The sequence below is a fragment of the Chinchilla lanigera genome, unplaced genomic scaffold (assembly GCF_000276665.1).
Source record: "Chinchilla lanigera isolate Chin_1 unplaced genomic scaffold, ChiLan1.0 scaffold00150, whole genome shotgun sequence".
NCBI classification, from domain to species: domain Eukaryota; kingdom Metazoa; phylum Chordata; class Mammalia; order Rodentia; family Chinchillidae; genus Chinchilla; species Chinchilla lanigera.
The window spans coordinates 709,879-732,514 of NW_004955551.1; the positions used below are offsets into that span (position 1 = coordinate 709,879).

Here is a 22,636-nt window from a genome sequence, read left to right on the forward strand (position 1 = left end):
AAAAAAAAAAAAAAAAGAAAAAAAAAAAATTTCTGAATGGCATAGGGCTAAATGCAATAGTTGATTTAACTGAATAGATACTTTCCTAAAAAGCAAGTGGCAGCAGGTTTTGATATTCAATTTTTGACACTGAAGTTGAATTTGTAGCTGGGCATGATGGTACGCAGCTGTAATCTTGGGTGTCTGACAGGTTGAAGCAGGAGAATCCAAATTTTGAGGGCTGCCCGAGTAACTTACTGAGACTCTGTCTCAAAATTAAAAACAAGCTGGGCACGGTGGTGCACACTTGTAATCCCAGCACTTGGAGGCTGAGGTTGTAGGAGCTGTGTAAGTTCAAGGCCAGTTTGAACTACATAGTGAGACCTGTCTCAACAAAATAAAGGATGGGTGTGTGGGATGTAACTCAGTGTTCCTTGGGTTCAGTCTTTAATACTGGGGAAAAAAGGAACAAAGAAACACTGAATTTATAATTAGGAATTTTGCCCTTTAAAGGATTTTGTCTTCTTATATGTGAGGATAAGACATAGATTCCTCAGTTATAAACAACTTGTTCTGGATTTCTGTTTTCTTTCTCTTTTGGTGGTACAGGGAGTTGAACTCAGGTCGTCAAGCAAGTTGAACTGAGGTCGTCAAGCATGTTAAGGAAATACTTTATGGCTGAACTACTTCTCTAGTCCTTTGAAGAATTAAGTTAAATAATTAAATTATTTTGAAATAGGGTCTGGCTAAGTTGCCTAGCCTGGCTTTTGAGTTTTCAATCCTTCTGCCTCAGCTTCCTGAGTAGCTGAGATTACGGACATGTCCCACTGCACCCAGATAATCCTTGATTTCTAATGTATGAACCTAGAGTTTTACATTAGTTTTTAAAAATTTCTGGTGGCTTATTTGTACAATTTTCCACCCTAAGTATTGGAAATAATGATATTGATTTGTTTAATTTTGATGGTTAACACTGTTGTACTCTTACAAAATTGGTTTGGAGGAACAGTACTATTACTTGATTTATAAACTATGTATACAATGAAGCAAAGTTTATTGTGTATTAAAATACAGTACTTAGCCATTGTGGAAAAGAATTTGCTAATGAACTCTGTTGTAATCCTGTTGTATCTTGAAGGTTATTGTTCAGTTCCAGCCTTCCTCAGTGCCTGATGAGTGGGGGACCACACAAGATGGACAGACAAGGCCCAGGGTTGTAAAACGTGGTGTTGATGACAGCCTTGATGAAATTCCTGATGGTGTGTATAGTTTGTTTGGGAGTGAAGTTTTCTTCAGTATTTTAGCATTGTTCTTTAGAAAGATGCTAAAAGAAACATAGTTATTAGGATTACTTATCATACCATGCAGAAAACAGCCCGTTTTTGGCTTGCTTCTGCTTGTCTGCATTCCTCCGCTCCACTCCCCTCCCCTCCCCTTTCCTCTCCTACCCCCTCCCATCCCTCTGTTGCTCTTTCTCTTTCTGAACTGGGTGTCAAACCGATGGATGCTCTACCACTGAGCTATATCCCCAGCCTTTTTTGAGACCAAATTGCCCAGGTAGATCTTTCTCTGTTTTGTTTGACTGGTTTTTTTGTTTTTTTGAATCAGGGTCTTGCTACATAGTTCAGGCTGGCCTTGAACTTACTGTGTAGTCCAGGCTGGCCTCAAGCTCACGATTCTCGTGCCTCAAATTCCTGAGTGCTGGGATAACAGGCATGCCACACCACACTTGAGTGCCCAGGTGGATTTTAAACTTGGAATCTTTCTGCCTAGTCTCTCTCATTGCTGGGATTACAAGTATACATCACTATGCTCTACTAGCATATATCTTTATTTCTTTTATTTCTTTCTTCCTTTTTTTTTTGATGATGCTAGGGATCAAAGCCAAGTCCTCATACATGCTAGGCAAGTGCTCTATTGCTGAACTACATTCTCAAACCTGTATCTTTCTATTTGATTTTATTACTTACATATCTTTGTTCTTTAAGGGGCTGGGGATTTAGCTCAGTGGCACAGCACCTGCCTGCCAAGCACAAGGTCATGATTTTGATTCCCAATACCGGAAAAAAAAACAAAAATAAAAAAACCAAACATATCTTTGTTCTTTAATTTGGAATTATTTCGAAGATATACAATCCACATAATAGATTCTAAAATATTTATTGTGTAGAAAAATTTTGCTGAGTGGAACTCAGCTTTTGGGGTTATGTTTTCATGCCTCACTAGTTTGTGTTACTTGAATGTAGGGGTTGGCAAACTTTTTCTGTAAACAGCTAGACATCAAGGATTTTCGGCTTTGCAGGCATGGGGACTATGTTGCAGCTACTGAACTTTGCCACTGTATGAACACAGCTATAGACTGTGCAGAGAAATGGGTATAGCTGTGTTCCAGTAAAACTATTTGTACAAACAAGTAACAGTGTGCCACAGTTTGCCAGCCCCTGCTCTAGTGTATGTGCTTAGGCTTCCCCTATTACTACACCATTAAAGAATGGATTTTATTTTTATAATTACTTAGAATTCATGTTTGTCTAATAAAATTAGAAAATAAATAGGTATTATAAAGTCTGAATGAAGTAGTATTAAAAAAAATGGATTTAATTTAGAGATGTTCCTGTAATTGTGAATCAAGGAGAAGGGTTTTGGGAAAAGATTTTATTTTATTTTTGGTACCAGGAATCGAATTCAGGACCTTGCACTTGCCAGGCAGGTGCTGTATTGCTGAGTTGTATCCCTGGGAAAAGATTTTGAAGTTTTGTATTGGCAGATTGCTTCTTCATATGGAGAAGCAATTAGTGCTTTGGGGAGATTTTATTTATTTAATATGTTTATTTATTGGTGCCAGGGATTGAACCCAGGGTGTCTCACATGCTGAGCACATCCTCTACCACTGAGCTATTCCCCAGTGCCCTGCCCTGGGGAGTTCTGAAAAGACTACAATATTATGACGCTCCATAGGCACAAAACTGCTGGTTATCATATGATGGCAGCCTTTGGGAACAGAATTCCACATCTTGGTCTAGTTTGCTGTTATTGGCCTAGATGGACAAATAGGTCTAATTTGGGAGAGATTGGGAAACTTACTTGCTTGGGAGGGTCATGAATTTCTTTGGCCAGTTTGTGATAACAAAGGGAATTTTAAGAATTTTTCTGTTTAAGAAATAAATAACCTGAGTGTGGTGTGCACATCTATAATCCCAAGGTTAAGGTTGGCTGGGGCAGGAAAATCACAAATTGGACTCTCATCTGGCCAATTTAGCAAGACCTTGTTTCAAAAATTAAAAGAAAAAATGACTGGAGAATACAGGTCAGTGGTAGAGTACATGTTCCTGAGTTTGATTCCTACTACTGCACCCTTCTCTGAAGGAAAAAAAAATAAGCCTCTATGTTGTATGTATACATATGTGTCTTATTATTTTTTAATAGGGGAAATGCCTCAGGTTGACCATCTGGTATTCATGGTACATGGCATTGGGCCTGTGTGTGACTTGCGGTTTAGAAGTATTATTGAATGTGGTAAGTGTTAGTCTTTTTTTTTTTTTTCCCAGTACTGGGGATTGATCCCAGGGCCTTCATCAGAGCTACATCCTTAGGTGTAGTACAGTGTTTTTATTTTTTATTTAGAGACAAGGTCTCGGTGTGGGGGATTTAGCTCAGCGGCACAGCGCCCGCCTGGCAAGCGCAACGTTGTGAGTTCGATTCCTGGTACCTGAAAAAAAAGGAATTCATTATAGAGACAAGGTCTCACTGAACACTAAATTGCCCAGATGAAATAGTGAAAAACTAGAAGGAGCTTTTTAATGGTTTATTATTTATCTTTAATAATTTTTCATCAAACTTTTGATCCTCCTATCTCCATGTCCAGGAGTGCTAGGATTACTGGTGTGTACCAGTGCATTTGGTTCTATTAGTCATATTTTACTTCAGTGAATGAACTGAGAATTAATAGCTCTTAAGTATTCTTTTTAGGACAGTTTCCAGCTGTATACAACTTGCTGTGGGGCTATAAGAGGAGATTTATATGCTCAACTGGAAGTACTAATTTGTATTTGATTCACTGTTATGACACTAATAACTCATAAAATCCTAGACTCTGAAGAATTAGAAGGACTCTTGAAAATAATTTAGCCTTTCTTATAGATAGCCTCTGCTTCCAGGAACCTGGAGCACCAGTGCAATGCATTGATTTATAATGAGAGGAATCTGTCTGTTTGACTTACGTTTTTGAAGTTTGTTTATGTCTGTATAGTAGTAGTTTGTATTTACTAAATACTTGGTATGTGCCAAGGATCTTGCATGTATTGTATATTTAGCCCTCATAAATACATCTTTGGAGGGCCAGGCATGGTGGCACATGTTTGTAATTCCAGCACGTGAGAGGTTGAGGCAGGAGGATCGTCATGAGTTCGAGGCCAGCTTAGCTAAATAGTGAGTTCAAGGACAGCTTGAACTACATAGTGAGACCTTGTCTCTAAAAACAAAGAACAAAAACAAACTATATGTATGTGTGTATACACACACACACACACACCCATCTGCACACCTAGCTTTGGTGTGTAGCTGCTGTCAGTGTTATCCTACAGTTAGCTGAAGAACTGAGGCCCAGGATGAACCTCTCCACAGTCAGTAAGTACTGAAGCTGGGATATTACAGCAAATAGTTTGATTCTGGTTTTCTGGTCTTACCCATCAGTGTGCCATGTCTCTGTCAGTGATGGTAGTTGAATTCATTTTTCCATGTGTTTGTATATTACTCTAAAATAATGAAAAACTAGAAAGAGCTTCTTAATGGTTTATTATTTATTTTTACTAATTTTTCATCATTTTTAGAAACTATGTCATAAAAAGAACTAGCATATTTAAGCTAATTGCTAACTAGCTGTCAAACTGGGACAGTTTAACACATTTCATTTATCTTCTTTGATTTTTTCTAAGTGGATGATTTTAGGGTGGTTTCTCTCAAATTGCTGCAAACACACTTCAAGAAATCTTTAGATGATGGGAAAATAAGCAGAGTGGAGTTCCTTCCTGTTCACTGGCATAGTGCCTTAGGTGGGGATGCCACTGGTGTTGACAGGTTTGTAGATTTTGATAATTTGTTTTTCAGATTAGTCAAATTTAAATTCAGAATTTCAACTATAATATGAAGTAGTTTATTATGACTTCAGATATTTTTAAAAAATCATATAGTTGGTCTGCTGTAAGATTAAATACTTGTTACAACTTTTACATGTTGCTTTTGTCTTTGTATATATTTATTCTTATTGTAAATAGTTAAAAGAATCTAAGAAATTTTAGTTGGCTTTATTAATTAATTTTGGTGCTAGAGATTAAGCCTAGGTCTTTAGGAATGCAAAGCACAGTTGTATCACTGGACAACACCCTTATTCACTTGCTTGCTTAGAATACTACTCTAATCTACTCTAATCTGTTACATACATACACTTTAACCCACGAGTTGTACTACAGGGCTGTTGTGTATATTTTGGGATGCTTAACAGCATCTTGGCTACATAGTAGTAACATGCTCATCTTTTTCTGTTGACAATCAAAAATGTTTCCAGAAATTGTGAAATGTTCCTTGGAGATTAAAGTCACCCCTGGTTGAGAAACACTGATTCTTTATTGTGTTTAAGTGGAGAAGACACTGGACAGCACTATTCTTTATGGCACAAAACTGTTACATTGCAGGTCATTTAAAAACCTCATTCTAAATGCCATTAAGTGGTAGTAGTGTTCACCAGGCACTGACAAATGAGATACCTCACTCAATTTTGAAAACTTCCATTTGAGAACTGCAGATACAGATGTTTGTGCTGGCACAGGTTAATAACGGCTGGATTTTAGTGAACATCATTATGTTTCAGATCCATAGTTTAATAAAACTGATCCTACAAGCAGCATTCTATTTGTGTTAGGACCCATTATGAGGATGTTTCACTTCTTAGTGAATATTCATGAACTAAGATCATTCTGATCATTTTCAAATCAGGAAAAGTTTTCATTTAATGTAATTTCTTTCTTATTCTGTGTGATAATCTCTTTTGTCCCTTCCATTCATAATTTTTTTTTTTTTTTTCTTTTTTACAGTACTGGGGTTTGAACTTGGGACCTTGCACTTGCCAGGCAGGCGCTTATGCCACTGAGCTATATCCCCAGCCCCTTTTACTTTTTTTTTTTTTCCATTCATAATTTTTGTAAGATATCCAGATTTCCATTTAATTGGAAGAAAAATGGAAGAGTAGCCTTTTCTTTTTCAAAATAAAAGTAAAGTCTGTCTATGATATAGTTCATATAGCAACTCTTTAGAGAATCCCCAAATTCATAATATCGTTACAGGTAGAAATAACTTTTATAACAGCTCTGCCTACAGAATCAATATATAATTAATCTGTGATATTTGTATGTGGATCAGCTAATTGATTTAGGTACATAGTCTATACATTTTTAATTTATATGTTTACAGAAATAAAAATCCAAACTTTTATCAGAATCCATACATTAAAGGTAGATACTGACTGAAGATCCTTTTCTTTTTTCCTTTTTAACAGGAATATTAAGAAAATCACTTTGCCAAGTATTGGTCGGTTTCGTCACTTTACCAATGAAACTTTGCTAGATATTTTATTTTATAACAGCCCCACCTACTGTCAGAGAATTGTGGAGAAAGTAGGAGTAGAGATAAACCGTCTGCACGCGCTCTTTCTGAGTCGGAACCCGGACTTCACAGGAAAGGTCTCTGTTGCTGGTCACAGTTTAGGTAAAATTGTCAAATACACACTTTTTTTTTTTTTTTTTTAAACTTTTCTTTGGTTTCTTTTTTGAGATCAGGTCTCTCACTGTGTAGTCCAGGCTGGCCTTGAAGTGCCTGTGTATCCCAGACTGATGAACTCACAGCGATCCTCTTGCCTCAGGCTCCCGAGTGCTGGGATTATAAGCATGCACCACCACACTTAGCACATTTGAAGGAAGTTTTTGTTATTACTGCTTTTAGTTTAGTTTTTGTTAGTATATAATTTAGAATTACAAATGTTAAATTTTGTAAAGGGCAGAAATGGCTGCTTTGAGTTTAGATTCTGCCTTTGCCCTTCTTGTCCAGGATTACATGGAAATACCATATATTTTACTTTGTTGCTTTACAAAACATGATTATTGATTATCAGATTGTAACATCATATTTTTCATTACTAGGGATTGAGCTCAGGTCCTTTGCACTGAGCTACATCTCCAGCCTTTTTTTTAATTTTTAACTTTGAGACAGGGTCTTGCTAAGGTGCTTAGTTGCTCAGGCTGTGCTTGAGCTTTTGGTCTTCTTGCCTTAGCCTCCCAGAGTGCTGGGATTACCATGCCAGACAACATCTATTTTTTGTTATGATTTCTACTTAGGGACTTTCTAAAAAAGTAGAATTGACTTTGTGTTGTAAAAGCACCTATTAAGTACATTAAAAAGCAAAATACTTTCTTTTCTTTCTTTTCTTAGGTTCTTTAATACTATTTGACATCCTGTCTAATCAAAAAGATTTGAATTTTTCAAAGTCTCCTGGGCCTCTTGTTGTTACTAATGGAGTAGTGAAGCAGCCGCAGTTTCAGGAGAAGCAGGTATGTCTGCACATATCCTTTGTCACATTTAGATGGACTTGAACTGCCTTCTAAAACCTGAACTATTTTCTAAAACGTTTTAATTTTTTAGAATTATTTAGCCGGGTATGGTGGCATATGCCTGTAATCCCAGCACTTGGGAGACTGAGGCAGGAGGATTGCTATGAGTTTGAGGCCAGCCTACACTACGTAGTGAATTCAAGGCCGGTCTGAACTACATAGCAAGACCCTGTCTCAAAAAAAAAAATTACTTATTTATTTGAAACACGTTTTATGTATTAAAGTGCTTCAGGGTGCAGAAATACAATGGATTTATATAGCTGTTTGTGTGTTTCTTTTTCCTTATGTTTATTTATTTTTTATACTACTGGGAATCGAACTTCAGACCTTGCGCTTGGCAGGCAGGCAGGCATTTGTGTCACTGAGCTATATCCCTGGCCTGGTTTTTTCCTTACGGATTATAATTGTAAATGTGAAAGTTTATGATTTTTAAAAATGTTAAATAAATTACTATAGGAGAGGAGTACATGAATGATTTATTAAATTTATATCTTTTATAGTAGTCAAACTGAATGGTATAGTACCTAAAATTATGATTTTATCTGTAGGCCAAAATTGTTTAAGGTATCCTTTAGATCAGGAGACATTGTATAGGAATTTTCCTGAGCTTTGGAATGTTTTTTTTTTTTTTATTAAGATGCCTGAAGAGTCAAAGCTGACTTTGGATGAATCATGTGACCTTGATGTTGAAAATGAAGAAGTTCTAAATTTGCAAGCAACTCTGGAAGCACTTAGCCTCTCTGAATATGTTAGCACTTTTGAAAAGGAAAAGATTGATATGGAATCTCTGGTACTGATGATAATTCGATTCATTTTTGTTTAAAATTATTTTCCTGTAAGATTGAGAATTACTAATGGCTTAAACATATCAAAATTTATTCCAAATGAGGCAGAGACTTAGGTGTTTAAAATTTGAGCAAAACAGATATTTAGGAAGTGTTTGAAAGCTTTTGTAAATATGACATATAACCCAGAATCCATAAAAGACGAAGTACATAGGAGTAGATAACATAAGTAACATCTAAAGGCTAGTAATAGATTAGGAATACATGTTGCAGACAGAGGGCTTATTTCCTTAATTGTCAAAGCTAATATAAAGCTATTAGTAAGAAAGTAATAGGCAAACAGGAAAAGACTGTAAAGAGATGATTTATAGAAAAAGAAGTAACAAATAGCTTCTTACCATATGAAAACTCATAAGAGAAATGAAGATTAGAAATATAGTACTTATTTTTGACCTATCAACTTGAGAAAAATAGATTTGGTAATATACTCTATGGCCAGGATGAAGAGAAGTAGAGGCACTACAGTATATTGTTGTTGAGAATATAAGTTGATAGTTTAAATTGGAATGTAAGTTGCTTTTCTTTTTATAATTGTCATAAAACCTCTGTGGATAGCAGTTTTATAGTACCTACTTTTTGTCCCACTAGTTTTACAACCAGAAATATTTTCTATAGAAAAATACTCACACAAGAATATCTACAAGGATACTTACTGGGACACTGTTTTTAATCAGTCAAACCTTTGCAACACCTTCAGCAGCCACTAGTAGGGCATTAGTTAAATCAGTTATGGTGCATTCACACGGTGGAGTACTGCAGTTGTTGAATGAGTGAAGCTGTATCAGAGAAATTGATCTCAGATATATCATGTGAAAAAAGGGAAGTTCACACTGTGTGTAAATAGACTACACACATACAAAAAAAGGTAGATACTGTGTACACATAAGACATCTCTGCAAAGAGGAAATTACTAGCAGTTTTTGCTGAGAGAATTGGGTAATAGAGACAGGAATGGATGGGAGAGAGACTTCATTGTAGGCTTAACTATAGCTTTAGAGTTTGTATACCATGTGTATGTTTTCTGTTAACAAAATATCTTTTTTTTTTTTTTTATTTTAAGGATAAAAGGAGGGAAACATTAACAGACATACAACATTTTACAACATATCACAAGCACAATACAGACAATACAGAGTTACAAACAAAGTGGTAGGGAATTAACAATGGTAGTTGTATTACATATTGATATCTTCAAAGTGGCTTCTCATGAAAACAGATATAGACATGCAATATTGGTCAACCAAAGACTCATTGACAGTTTCTTTCAGCATAGAAACAGCAGATAGAAGAACAACCATGTTATCTTAATGTGTCAGGTGTAGAGGCCTAGGATTTGCAGCTTGAGCAGATCTATTGTTTAAAAACTAAGAAAGTAAGTTTTTAAAAGACTGGCTCTTAGATTATTTTAGATGGTTTCTTTTTATAGTTTTCATAAACAATTTCTGTTCCTCTGTCTATTTCTAGATTAATTGATGTGCTTGTTTCTTTTAAAGCTTATGTGTACAGTTGATGACCTGAAGGAAATGGGGATACCACTTGGACCCAGAAAGAAGATAGCCAACTTTGTAAAACTAAAAGCAGCCAAACTGGTAAAGTTTATGTCTGTGCTCAGGAGAACCCAACACTCATTGTGTGACCAGCTAATTGTTATTTTAGAAGTTTCTAATACTGCCTGTGAATAGGCAAGCTAGCTTGCTTCTGCTAAAAGCACAGTAATAGAGCTGATGGAAGCCCACACTCTGGAATTCGTCAGAACTGCTTTTAAATAAACATTAGGCTGACTGACCATCCAGGTTTTCTTGGGACTGAGGGAGCTCCTTGAACAAAGGTTGTCCATTTCACACCTGGTCTTCCAGGATTTCCCTGTACAAAAACTAGTGAATTTCTGGGTGTAGATGAGACACTTGTCCGATCTTCACTTTGACCATTTAACTTAGCTACACATCTTTGAGCAATTGGCTTGATTTCACTGGTCCTTATTTTCCTTCATTTCTACAGTGGGAATGATGATTTTCATCTCACAGTTTAGAGTGAGCGTGAAATGTGCACATGAAGCTTCACACCCAGCAGTGTTTACTTTCTGTCTGCTCAGTCTTCACCTTTTAGAGAGATAAGGAAGCATACATACTAAAATCTCATTAAATAACCAAACAGCAGAAACAAAAAAAACAAACAAACCCAGCCAGATTATTTAAAAAATAAAACAACTGGGACAAACTTACTGGTTTTATTTTTTGTTCTTTTGTTTTTGTTTTTTTGAGACAGGGTCTCATGTTATAGTTCAGGCTCGCTTTGAACTCATGGCAGTCCTCCTGGCTTAGCTTCCTGAGTGCTGTGATTATAAACGTGCACCACCATGCCTGGCATATTTAATTATTGATTAAACTAATTTTATAGAGACTGATTGCTTAATTAGAAAAATTATACAAGCTTGGTTTATTTTTGTGGCAGTAGGGATGGAATGAAGGGGTGCTCTGCCACCAAGCTATATTCCCCAACCCCTTTTATTTTTATTTTGAGATAGAGTCTAGCTAAATTACTTGAGCTGGCCTTGAACTTAGGATTCTCCTGCCTCAGTTTCTCAAGGAGCTGGGATTATAGGCATGTGCTGCCACTGTACTGTGTTTATTTTTAATGTTATCAATATGGTCTTTGATGGTCCTTCGATCTTTTTTGAGAAAGGGTCTCTGTAGTCTGGACTGGTCTTTTTTAAATATTTTTTTTTTGAGACCAGATCTTACTGTGTAGTCCAGGCTGGCCCCGAACTTGCAGTGATCCTCCTGCGTCAGGCCCCTGAGCCCTGAGATTATAGGTATGCACCACCACACCTCACCAGGCTAGTCTTTAATTTGAGATATAGCCCAAGTTGGCCTCAAATGTACAGTCTTCCTTCTTCAGCTTCCTGATCTTTGGGAAGCTGTTTTTGTTTCTGAGGTGCTGGGGATGGAACCTGGGGCCTCATGCATGCTAGGCAAATGCCCTACCACTGAGGTATACTCCCTGTCTTTATATTTTTCTCTTTTGGACTTCTGTGATTATAAATTTTTTTTATGCATTATGTAAGGAATTTTGTCAATCAGTATTTTACTGAATCTCTCTCCTTTTGGTGATAAAGAATATTGAACCCAGTACCTTCACGCTGAGCTATACATTCTAACCCTTTTTTTGGCGGGGGACAAGATCTCACTGTGTAGTTCAGGCTGGTCTTGAACTTACACTGTAGCTCAGGCTGACCTCAAATTTATAGCAGTTTTCCTGCCTCAGCCTCCACAAGTGCTGGGATTACAGATGTGTGTCAGTTTGCCCAGCTCCCAGCCCGTGTTTTATTTTTTCTTCTGAGAGCAAGGTCTTGCAAAATTGCTAGGTTGTCCAGGCTGGGTGTTAGGAAAAAAGGAGGAAGAAACAAAGATATGAGCTCAACAGGACAGGTTTATTTCAGAACAAACCTAAAAGGGACCACCACCCTGACCCTTAGACCAGACTGGTGATGCTCATACAGGCTTTGAGGTCTTTTATATGGTCATAAGCATAAGGGGGGATTGTGAGGGGAAAAGGTCAAAATGGAACTTTCAGGGTTGGAGCAGTTGAGTGAAAAGGACTTGTGGCTGCCTGCCAGGCAGAAGGTTTGAGAACATACAGGGAGTGGTGGTTGCCTGTCACGAGCAGGGCTGAGGAATGCTGGGAGTTATGGGGTGTACTTGTGGTTACTGGGCCTTGTTAACCCATGGTTATACATCTCTAACAGTTGTAAAAGCATAGTGGCATGGAAGAGGCTTAAAGTGGTTTCTGGTCAGTCTAGGATGGTGGCAGTCGATGCCTTCACTGTGGTTGACCTGTGATCCTCTGTCTCAGCCTTTCAAAGTGTGAGCGTCTCCTTTTTTTTAATTTTTATTTTTTAATTTTTGTCTTTTTGAGACAGGGTTTCACTGTGCAGTTCAGGGTGGCCTTGAACTCACTATGTAGCCCAGGCTGGCTTCAGACTTCCTGGGATCTTGCTGCCTCAGCTTCCCTAGTGCTGGGGTTCAGGTGCCACCACGCCTAACCTAGGAGTTAGTCCTTTGTCTGAGGAGTGACTGACAAAAATTGTTTCTTACTGTATAGGTTGTCTCTTCACTCTGTTGGTGGTTTTCCTTGCTGTGCAAATGAATGGAGTTTTAATGTATTTATTCTTTTTTATTATTGTTATTTATCTCTTTTTGCTAGGGCCTCTCCGCTGATATGGCATGCTAAAGTCAAACCAGCTAATCTTAAAATTGAGACAAATCCATTATCAACTTGATTGTTTTCCCTGTGAATTGAGCCCATTTTAGCAAAAGTAAAACCCTCAAACCAGTGTCTGAGTGGACAGCATTTGAGAAGTAGTGGGGCAGTGAGGGCCGTACATACAGGACTCTGCTTGTTTCCAGTGTACAGGTGGAGCTGGAAGAGGACGAAGCGAGAGGCTGTTGGGACTCTGGTGGAATAGTAATTGGAATTGTGTAGTGGCTGGGTAAGAGATGATGGGGAGCTGGAGAGGGCAGGGGCAGCTCTCAAGATGTTCAGACCACATTTGATTAGGTATTGAGAAGCGTTATTAGCTTGTCAGTTCAGAGGTGTCTGTTTCCTCATTTCTCTTACATGTCACATCATTCTGTAATTTCAGTTCCCAAGGATCTCCCCTGAGTCTCGAGGCAACGCTGTGGGTAGATCCCAGGTATTAATTTCTGACAAGCAAGGAGTGGTCAGACTGAGACTGGTACACAGATGAGCTGCTGGTGCTTCTGTATGTAGGTGGGGTGCTTCATGCATGCAGCAGAGAAGCACAGACCTGTAAGGAAAACAAAAAAAAAAAGGATAAACTATAGAAGAATGTTCTGTAGCTCTGAAACTACAGAAGGAAACTGCAGGTTTCTGAAGGACCCTTTTTTCCCCTTCAGTGCTTTTTTTCCCGGATTGAATGCAAGGCCTTGTACATGCCAGGCAAGTGCTCTGCCACTGAGCTACTATCCCTTTTTTTTTTTTTTTTTTTTCTTGGTATGTGTGTCTTTTTGGGACAGGGTCTCACTATGCAGTTCAGGCTGGCCTTGAAATCACTTACGTATCCCAGGGTGGCCTCAAACTCACGATGAACCTCCTGCCTCAGCCTCCTGAGTCCCATTTTTATTTTTAGTGTCTCACTAAGTTGCACAGCTGGACCTCAGACTTACTATCCTCCTGATTGAGTGGCTGCTGGGATTATAGGCATGCATTGCTGTGCTTGGCTAGGAGCCTGTTTTATATGAGTACCGTGCAAACCAGTTGTGCCACTGGAGCTTCAAGGAGCCTGTTTTAAAGATTGCAGTTGCTTGGATAAATAATTTACGGCATTATAAGACTATTTTGAAATAAATAAAAATCTGTAGTGTGATCTTACTTTTTTAAATTCAAAAGTAATTGCCTTTGGATGAACCATGAAACTTACCTCAGCTGAGTTACATTGTTTGCTCTGTTTGCTCATAGATAACAAGGTGCTGCCAGAGTGAGATGATATATGGTCTGTCCTGTTGATTTACTGTCAGTGAAATCATGGGACCAAAATTAGCCAGCTATTTAATAGTAAAGTGATAAAATATTTGTGGTCTGTGTGCTTTTTTTCTTTGTAAACTTAGTGATTTTCATTTGAAAAGGAGTAGTTTCTTAGAGTTGGGAATATTATTAATCAAGTATGTATGTTGGTTTGCTTTTAAAATTATTGGAGCCAGGCAAGGTGGTGCACACCTGTAATCCCAACACTTGGGAGGCTGAGGGAGGAGTATCGCTGTGAGTTTGAGGCCCGCTTGGGCTACAAAGTGAGCTCAAGGCCAGCCTGAACTGCATAGTGAAGCCCTGTCTCAAAAAGGCAAAAAAAAAAAAAAAAAAAAAAAAAAGTTATTGGAAATAATTTTAGGGAAACAGCAACAACTCTGAGCAGTGGGTCAGTTTATGATCATTTTAGGTAGCTGTGAGCAATTTACTGTGATAATGTCTGTGAGTCAGGTATGGGGCACGCCTGTAATCCCAGCACTTGGGAGGCTGAGGCAGGAGGATCACTGGGAGTTTGAGGCCAGCTTGGGTTACATAGTGAGTTCAAAGCCAGCCCGGACTATGTAGTGAAACCCTGTGTCTATGAATATAATAGGCAGTTTTAAATGAGAAAGCACATTTAAACTGAAGAACCTGGAAAATGCTCTTCATTTTGGATTTTAGGTTTAAACTCTGTACCTCCTCAAAAGGGTAGAGATAACCAAACTTTCTAAAGCACTAATGGTGGCATCAGTTACAGGCTGGCTGGTTAAGGGTTTTCTTTTTTCTGTATTGTCTTTTGTGTTAATCAGTTTGGCTTCTTTCCTGATTTGCAGGCATTTTGGATTAATTAGTAGACCATAGCAGTTTAGCCATTTGTTTTGTTTAGGCACTGTCAATAACTGTTTAGTTTTTATTTTTTGTGTTTTTGAGACAGAATTATGTGGTTCAGGCTGACCTTGAACTCATAGCAATCCTCCTGCTTCAGCCTCCTAAGTGGTGGGATTACAGGCGTGCACCATCACACCTGTCTGTCAGTAGCTATTTAAAGAGAGTCTAGCACCTAGTCCTTCATAGCCTAGGGAATAAGGGCCCCTGAAATCTGAGGAGTAGACACTTACCTGTGGCCAATACAGTATTTACATTCTCGTGACATTGTTGAATTCAGGATGGAATTACAAGCATTTGGGAATGGTTTTGTTTCATTAACTATAACACCTTTTATATGCCTATCCCCATAGTTTTTGTTCGTTTGTGGAAATAGATTTTTTTTTTTAATATATAGATCTTAAGAGCTCTGTGTAACAAGTTTTGTTAGTTTTGTGGACCTGTATAATCACCAGCTAAAAGAAGAAACAAGACATTTCTACCTCTTAAGATTGCTTTTGCTTGTTTCTTACTAGCTCTGTCCTCCCTATAACTACTGTTTTGATTTCTATCATAGAATAGTTTCCTTCTTCTATCATAGGAATAGAATTAACAATATGTACTGTTTTATATCTACTTTCTTATATTAAAAGTAATGTTTGAGATTTATGTAAGGTAATCTATTTAGATTTAATTATAGCTGTTTTGTTCTACCTTTTTTGTTATTTTTTCACATAAGAGTTTTAAAGTAAATTACAGATATTTTGACATTCTTCCTTAAGTTTTTAGTGTCTGTTAAGAGATACTTAGAGATTGTTCGATTGTTTTAGATACTTAGATTGTTTTTCTACAGTGCCATTATTAATGCCTAAATCACTAGTCATTCCATAATATCATGATAGCAGGGGTTTTTCACTTTTTATTAGTATATGTTTTCAGTCCATAATGATTACGTTCATCATGGGCAGGTGGCACATGTACACAGCACATCGGAGAAAGCATATTTTATAGTGACAGTTGGGGATTAAACTTTTTCCCAAGATTCTGTTAAGAAATTGTGGTATTTCACAGGAACAGAAGAAACTATCAGAGAAGAAGGCAGTTATGGCGTCTGCAGTGAAAGGACAAGAGGAGAACATTCCAAAAGCTAAAGAAGTGGCCTCTCTCTCCTCTGAAACTAATGAGTCAAAGAGGAAACTTCCAGTTGGTGCTTATGTTTCTTCTTTACATGTTGATTATGAATCTTTTGAAGTTGGCACAGGACAGGTAAGTTTACATAGACTAGGGCTACATGTTTTATGTTGTAATTGTATGTCTTTATATTGGCTTGGCTTTATATTCTTTAAATATTTATATAACATATATTTGTGGCTAAGCAGACAAAATTGATTTTCTTTCTTTATTTTTTGTTTTTTTGAGACAGGGTCTTACTATGTATCCCAGGCAGGCTGACCTTGAACTCACAGCAACTCTACTGCCTCAGCCTCCTGAGTGTTGGGATTACAGGCATGCGCCATCCACACTTAGCTGATTTTCTTTTAGTAAAAATTTTATACTTTTTATAATCTTCAGAATAAGCGATTGGCTGTATAGAGAACATCTAGCTTTTGAAGTTGTTTTTATTTTGGTTTCCTCACAACTCAATTTTGCAACATTAGTCTTAGAACCGTTAACAGCAGAATTGTCTACAGTTAGAAAATTAGGTTCAGAACATACTTAAATTTCTGTGTGAGAAATTTACTGTATTCACTCAAGTTTTCTAGTATTCACAATTTTTGCCTTGGGGAAAAAGTCCTATAAAAATTCACCAGGTAGTTGATAATAACTACATTTAACAATATGCTTTAAAATACTTGTACCTCATTAGCTTAGAAATATTACAGTCCTTTTAGACTTTGCATCTGAAAACATGTAAAAGGATAAGATAACAGTTCAAAATATACATCTTAGACTGTATTACTTTCAGCCTATTTACAGTTGTAACTGCAGTAGAAGGATCTGTTACGATAAAGAGGGTTCATGGAGGCTCAGAATGGAAATTGATATCTGATTTATCCTCTTCAAGCTTAAACTCTTAATGATTACATTCTAAAAATGTCTGTCTTATTCAAATATGAACAAATTTCCTCACACTGACAAATAAAAGGTATATTTCATTACCTCCTTGCAAAGGCTGAGTGTGTAGAAGGGTTGTGAACCACTATGACACTCACTACCTTCCCCTTTCTTAGATAGGGCCTTCTCTGTAAACTCTGGGTCATTTCCTTTAGACACATAGGAAACTGAACCTACCCTACTGAGTCCAGTTAGTAAAATTTTAAGGAGTGATTTTACTTGACCTGATTTGAGTCCATTCTGGACCAATGTGTGGCCTGGGTAATGGGCCACAGGTTGATTGACCCATTTCAGGTCTCTTGCCATCTGTGGTAGGTGGGTCAAGGCAGGCAGACAGGATCTATTAACCCAAGGGGTGCTGGCATTCCAAACAGTACCCACTGGGTTGGGTGGTACACACCTGAGTCCCAGTAGTCTGAGAGGCTGAAGTTGGAGCCCAGTTTGGGCAACTTAGGGAAACCCTGTTTCAGAATTTAAAAATGAAAAGACTGAAGTATAGCTCAGTGTAAAGGCGCTGGATTCAGTTCTCAGTAATACACACACACACACACACACACACGGATTCTATTTCCAAATAAAGTTAAATTCTGAGGTACTGGTACTTAGAACTTTAATACATTTTTTTTAAAGAAACATAATTTAGCCCTAACACTAAACATGTGGGTAATTTGTAGTATTTCTTTTTTTTTGTTTTTTTTTCGGTTTGTTTTTTGAAACAGGGTCTTGCTATGTAGTTCAGGCTGACTTTGAACTCACTGTGTAGCCCAGGCTGGCCTCCTAGCACTTGTGGCGATTCTCCTGCCTCAGCCTCCTGAGCTGTAGAATTACAGGCATGGGGACATCTCTGGCAGTTTTTAATTCTTTTAAGCAATCCATTGAGAAACATTTTGAAAACAATTTTTTGTACATTTAAAAAATTTCTTTCAGTTAAATGGGAGAAGTAGGGTAGCTGGGCCAGAGGATATATACATGAAAATTCTTACAGTTGCTTCTACATATTACACCACTTTGTCTCCCACTAGATGTTTAAAGCCTCAGCCTCCACTGGCAGTTTATCAAGTTACCCCTCTTACCTGTTCCTTGCCAGTACTGATGCTGTCACTCTATCATTGTGCTTTTTTGTTTTAAACATTTATTTAAATGCTGGAGATCTGTCACAGGCTTCACAGATGCTGGGCAAGTACTATACCACTGAGCTACACCTCCAGCCCTTAATATCTTTTAGAAACATATTGCAGTCTCACTCTCAAACTTTATTCTAAAGAGAAAAATTTTTACATGAAAATAGATTTTTAGGGGTCTGGGAGTATAGCTCAGTGCCTGGCAAGCACAAGGTCCTGACTTTGATTTCTGGTTCAAAAAAGAAAATAGATTTTAATCTTTTATTATTTCATTTATGTTTCTGATAACCTTAGATAAAAATTGAGGCCATTTAGTTTATTTCCTTTTTCTCTCCCCCCTCCTCTCCCTCCTTTCCTGCCTTTCTTTCTCCTTTCCTTCTTCTGGAGATTGAACCCAGGGCCTTGCACTTGCTCTGCCACTGAGCTGCATCCCTAGTTGCCCCATCCCCCATATTATTTTTAGTTACAGGGTCTTGCTAAATTGCCCATCCTGTCCTCAAACTTGGCATCCTTCTGCCTCAGCCTTTCAGACAGCTGGGATTACTGGCATATACCATCATGCCTGGCTCATACTGTATTTCTTGGAGCATTCAAGAGGTTAGATACCATCTCTTACGTTTTTAAGGCTTTTTTTCTTGTTAGGTGCTAAGTTTACCTGTTTCTATTGAGTTTCTGCTTTTACTGATTTTTCATTTACTTTTTATTTACCAATTGAAATGTTTACAAATATTTTTTAAAATGTAACAAATAGAAGGTAAATATAAAAACAAATTAAATAGAAAATTATATAGATACACTATTCTAGTACTGACTCAACAAAATATGCTGAAGCTATATTAATTTGACTATCTAATTTGTACTTCAAAGTAAACAAGGATTACAGTGATCATAATGATATAAAAGGCAGTTTTCAAACAAGAACTAATATTTCTCAATACATATTTCACTAAAGAAAGCACCCAACTGCATAAGGGGAAAACATGAAGCTGAAGGGAAAAATCATCATCTACAAATATTACTGAAAATTTCAAAACACCTACTTCAGTACTTGACAGCTAAAGAAAGAAAAATCTGTAATGGAATAGGTAAACTCAGCAACAGCATACTTCACTGTGATATGATGTCTTTAACTCTTTTGGGAATATACCTAGAAGGGGAATAGTCGCTGAATCATATGGAATTTCTATTTTTAATTTTTTGAGGAATTTCCATATTGATTTCCGCAGCAGTTGGATCAGTTTACACTTCTACTAACAGTGAAGAGGATTCCTTTTTCCCTACAGCCTTGCCAGCATTTGTTATTGGTTGATTTCTTGGTGGTAGTCATTCTTCCTGGGATGAGATTGAATCTAATGTTTTAATTTGCATTTCTTGAATGGCCAGCCATGATGAGTATTTTTTCATGGATTTGTTGGCCAGCTTTATTCTTCATCTGAGAAGTGTCTATTCATTTCAGATGCTCATTTTTGTTTTATTGGATCTTTAAATTTGGAGTGTGTAAATTTTTTGAGTTCTTTATATATTTTAGATGTTAGTCGTTTGTCTGAGAAATAGCTGACAAAAATGTTTTCCCATTCTGTAGGTTGTCTCTTCACTTTGTTGGTGGTTTTCTTTGCAGTGCAAAAGCTTTTTAAGTCCATTTGTTGACTTTTGATATTATTTCTTGTTCAGAAAGTCTGTGCCTGCATCTATGTCTTTGTTGTTTCTGTTCTGATGTTTAGATCTTCTATCCATTTCAACCTTAGTTTAGTGCTGGGTAAGAGATAAGGGTCTAGGTTCAGTCTTTGGTATGTGGATAGCCTGTTTTCCCAGCACTGTTTGTTAGAGTCTGTCTTTCCCCTTTGTCAAAGATAATATTACTGAGTGTTTCTGGACTTGTTTTTGTACCTTCTGTTCTGTTCCATTGATCCACACTTCTGTTTTTTTTTTGCCAGTACTGTGCTGTTTTACCGCTGTAGCTTTGTAGTATAACTTAAAATCAGGCATTGTGATGCTCCCTGCTTTGCCCTTGAGTCCCAGAATGGCTTTTTCTATCCTAGGTCTCTTCTGCTTCCACAGAAATTTTAGGATTGTTTTCTCTGATTCGGTAAAGAATGATATTGGTATTTGGATTAGAATTGCATTAAATTTATATAAAAGTTTTGGAAAGATGGTCATTTTTTACTGTATTCTGCCTATCCAGGAGTAGGGGCTATCTTTCTATTTTCTGATAACCTCTTCATTCTCCTTTTTTACAGTACTATAGTTTTTGTTGTAGAGGTCTTTCACTTCATTAAATTTGTTTGTTTTTGGTCTCAGGGTCTCACTCTACAGTTCGGGCTGGCCTTGAGCTCATTTTCTAGCCCACGCTGGTCTCAAACTCACAGCAATCCTCCTGCCTCAGCCTTCTGATTGCTGGGATTACAGGCATGCACCACCATGCCTGGCTCTTTCACTTCATTAAGTTATGTTATGGCTTATGTCTAGATATTTTCGCCCTAAAACATCATATACTCATAGATGGCGCTTTTTCAGAGGTGACTGGATATAGAGTATGTGCTGCTGAGATTAATTAAGGGTGTGTAGTTACTAAATCAGTCCACTGATTAGTTTGGCACCTACCCTAAGTTGAGTAGCCTAGAGAGAATATAAAAGGGCAGAAAGAAGCTGCTGTTATTGCTTATAGTTTGATGCCTTCTGCCTTCTGTCTTCTGCCCGCCATGACATGCTGCCGAGGTGCCAGCCAATTATAGACTGAAACTTCTACAAACTGTGAGCTAAATAAACCTTTCCACCCTTAATTTGTGGGTGTCGGGTATTTTGTCTCAGCAACTAGGAAAGTAACAGGTTAATTCCTAAGTCTTCCATTTTTCTTGATGGTATTGTGATAGGTATTGTTTTCCTCATTTCCCGCTCAGTGAGTTTGTTGTTGGTGTACAGGAACACTATCGATTTTTGAGTGTTGATTTTGTATCCTGCTACATTACTGAATCTGGTTATTAGTTCTAGGAGACTTTTGCCTGGAGTTTTTTGGGCCTTCTATACAGAGGATCATGTCATTTGAAAATAATGATAATTTAACTTTTTCCTTGCCTATCCATATCCTTTTTATTTTTTTCTTTTAATTGCTTTAGCTAATGTTTTAAGAACTATATTGAACAGAAGCAGTGAGAGCAGACATCCTCCTCGTGTTCCTGATTTCAGAGGGAAAGTTTTTTGTTTCTTATTATGATGTTGGCTGTTGGTTTGTCATAGATAGTTTTTATCAGATTGAGGTAGAGACCTCCTGTTTCTTCAGGATTTTTTTTTAATCATGAATGGATATTGGATTTTGTCAAAAGTTTTTGCTGTATTTATTCAGATGATCATGTGATTTCTTTTTCATTGCTTATATTTATGCAATGAATTGCATTTGTTATTTTTACTAAGACTTTTTATATATTAATGCTATTTATACTTTGTTTTATATACTGTAGGTATTTTTTCCTGTTTGTAATTTTTTTTCCTCCTTTGTTTGTGATGGAGCAAAACTATTGAATTTGCAAATATAAAGGTAAACCTAGCGATGTGAAGTCTTCACTGTTAGGAGGCATCCCAGTTAGTATAGTGGAGGGAGTATTGGATTTGGAATTAGAAATGTTGGGTCTAAGTCCTCATTCTCTTACTGGCCATGTGCTTTTAGGTAAATCATTTTACCTCTTTGAGCTTTCCTATCTTCATCTGAGAAGTAAGTGTGATGAGTTTTGCCTTCCATCTCTCTTTTGGTAGTCATGTTTAGCATGTGATTATGCCGTTTATTGTTCTTTGTTCTCAAGACTCTAAAATGACAAAGATATTTTCCTGCCACAGGAAAAAAATGAGACTTGCAAATTAAAGTACTATGCAAGTGGTCTTTTTAAAGACCACTTCCAACCTATTCAAAATGAACTATCATTTTACTGATAGAAGAAAACTTGCATTAGCTACAGAAGATGGAAGTTACAATAAAAATAATACATATGGAATGCCTAACGGTCTGCCAGGCTCTGTGCTAAGCCCTTATGTGTATTTGGTTAATTTTTTCCTCTACCTTGAGTTTGGTATTGTTATAATCCTCATTTTATAGATGAGGAAACTGAGGCAGAGGTGAGAGAGGTTAAAAAACTTGCCCAAGGATGTACATTGAGTATGGGGTAGATTCAGACTCAGGCAAGATTCTGCCGTTCTAACCACATTTATGCAGGGCGTGGTGGCATATTCCTGTAATCCCAGCACTCAGGAGGCTGAGGCAGGAGGATCATTGTAAGGATCGTTGCGAGGATCATTGCAAGTTCGAGACCAGCCTGGGCTACAAAGTGAGCTCAAGGCCAGCCTGAACTGCATAGCGAGACCCTGCCTCAGAAAGACAAAAAACAACAACAGCAAAAAACTAGCCATACTTATAACCATATAAATGTAACAATACTTATGTATAGTATTTGTTATACTAGACAGTAAGTAAAAATGTAATTAGATTCCCCTGACAGTACAGGCTGTGGTGGAGCTCCAGAGAAGTCTGCAGCAGGATTCCTGC

General features: G+C 37.4%; 1 protein-coding gene across 2 annotated transcripts in view; it reads left to right on the plus strand.

Annotated features, from left to right (window-relative positions):
* The window catches only part of Sec23ip (SEC23 interacting protein), a 51,334-nt gene that overhangs the window by 14,853 nt on the left and 13,845 nt on the right, over positions 1-22,636 (plus strand). For both annotated transcript variants that reach the window (XM_005412171.2, XM_013508588.1), the window contains exons 6-13: positions 1,118-1,238; positions 3,406-3,495; positions 4,914-5,055; positions 6,530-6,738; positions 7,459-7,577; positions 8,275-8,427; positions 9,976-10,071; positions 15,941-16,135. In XM_005412171.2, coding sequence (XP_005412228.1) covers positions 1,118-1,238; positions 3,406-3,495; positions 4,914-5,055; positions 6,530-6,738; positions 7,459-7,577; positions 8,275-8,427; positions 9,976-10,071; positions 15,941-16,135 — 1,125 coding nt within the window. The remainder of the gene's footprint in view (positions 1-1,117; positions 1,239-3,405; positions 3,496-4,913; positions 5,056-6,529; positions 6,739-7,458; positions 7,578-8,274; positions 8,428-9,975; positions 10,072-15,940; positions 16,136-22,636) is intronic.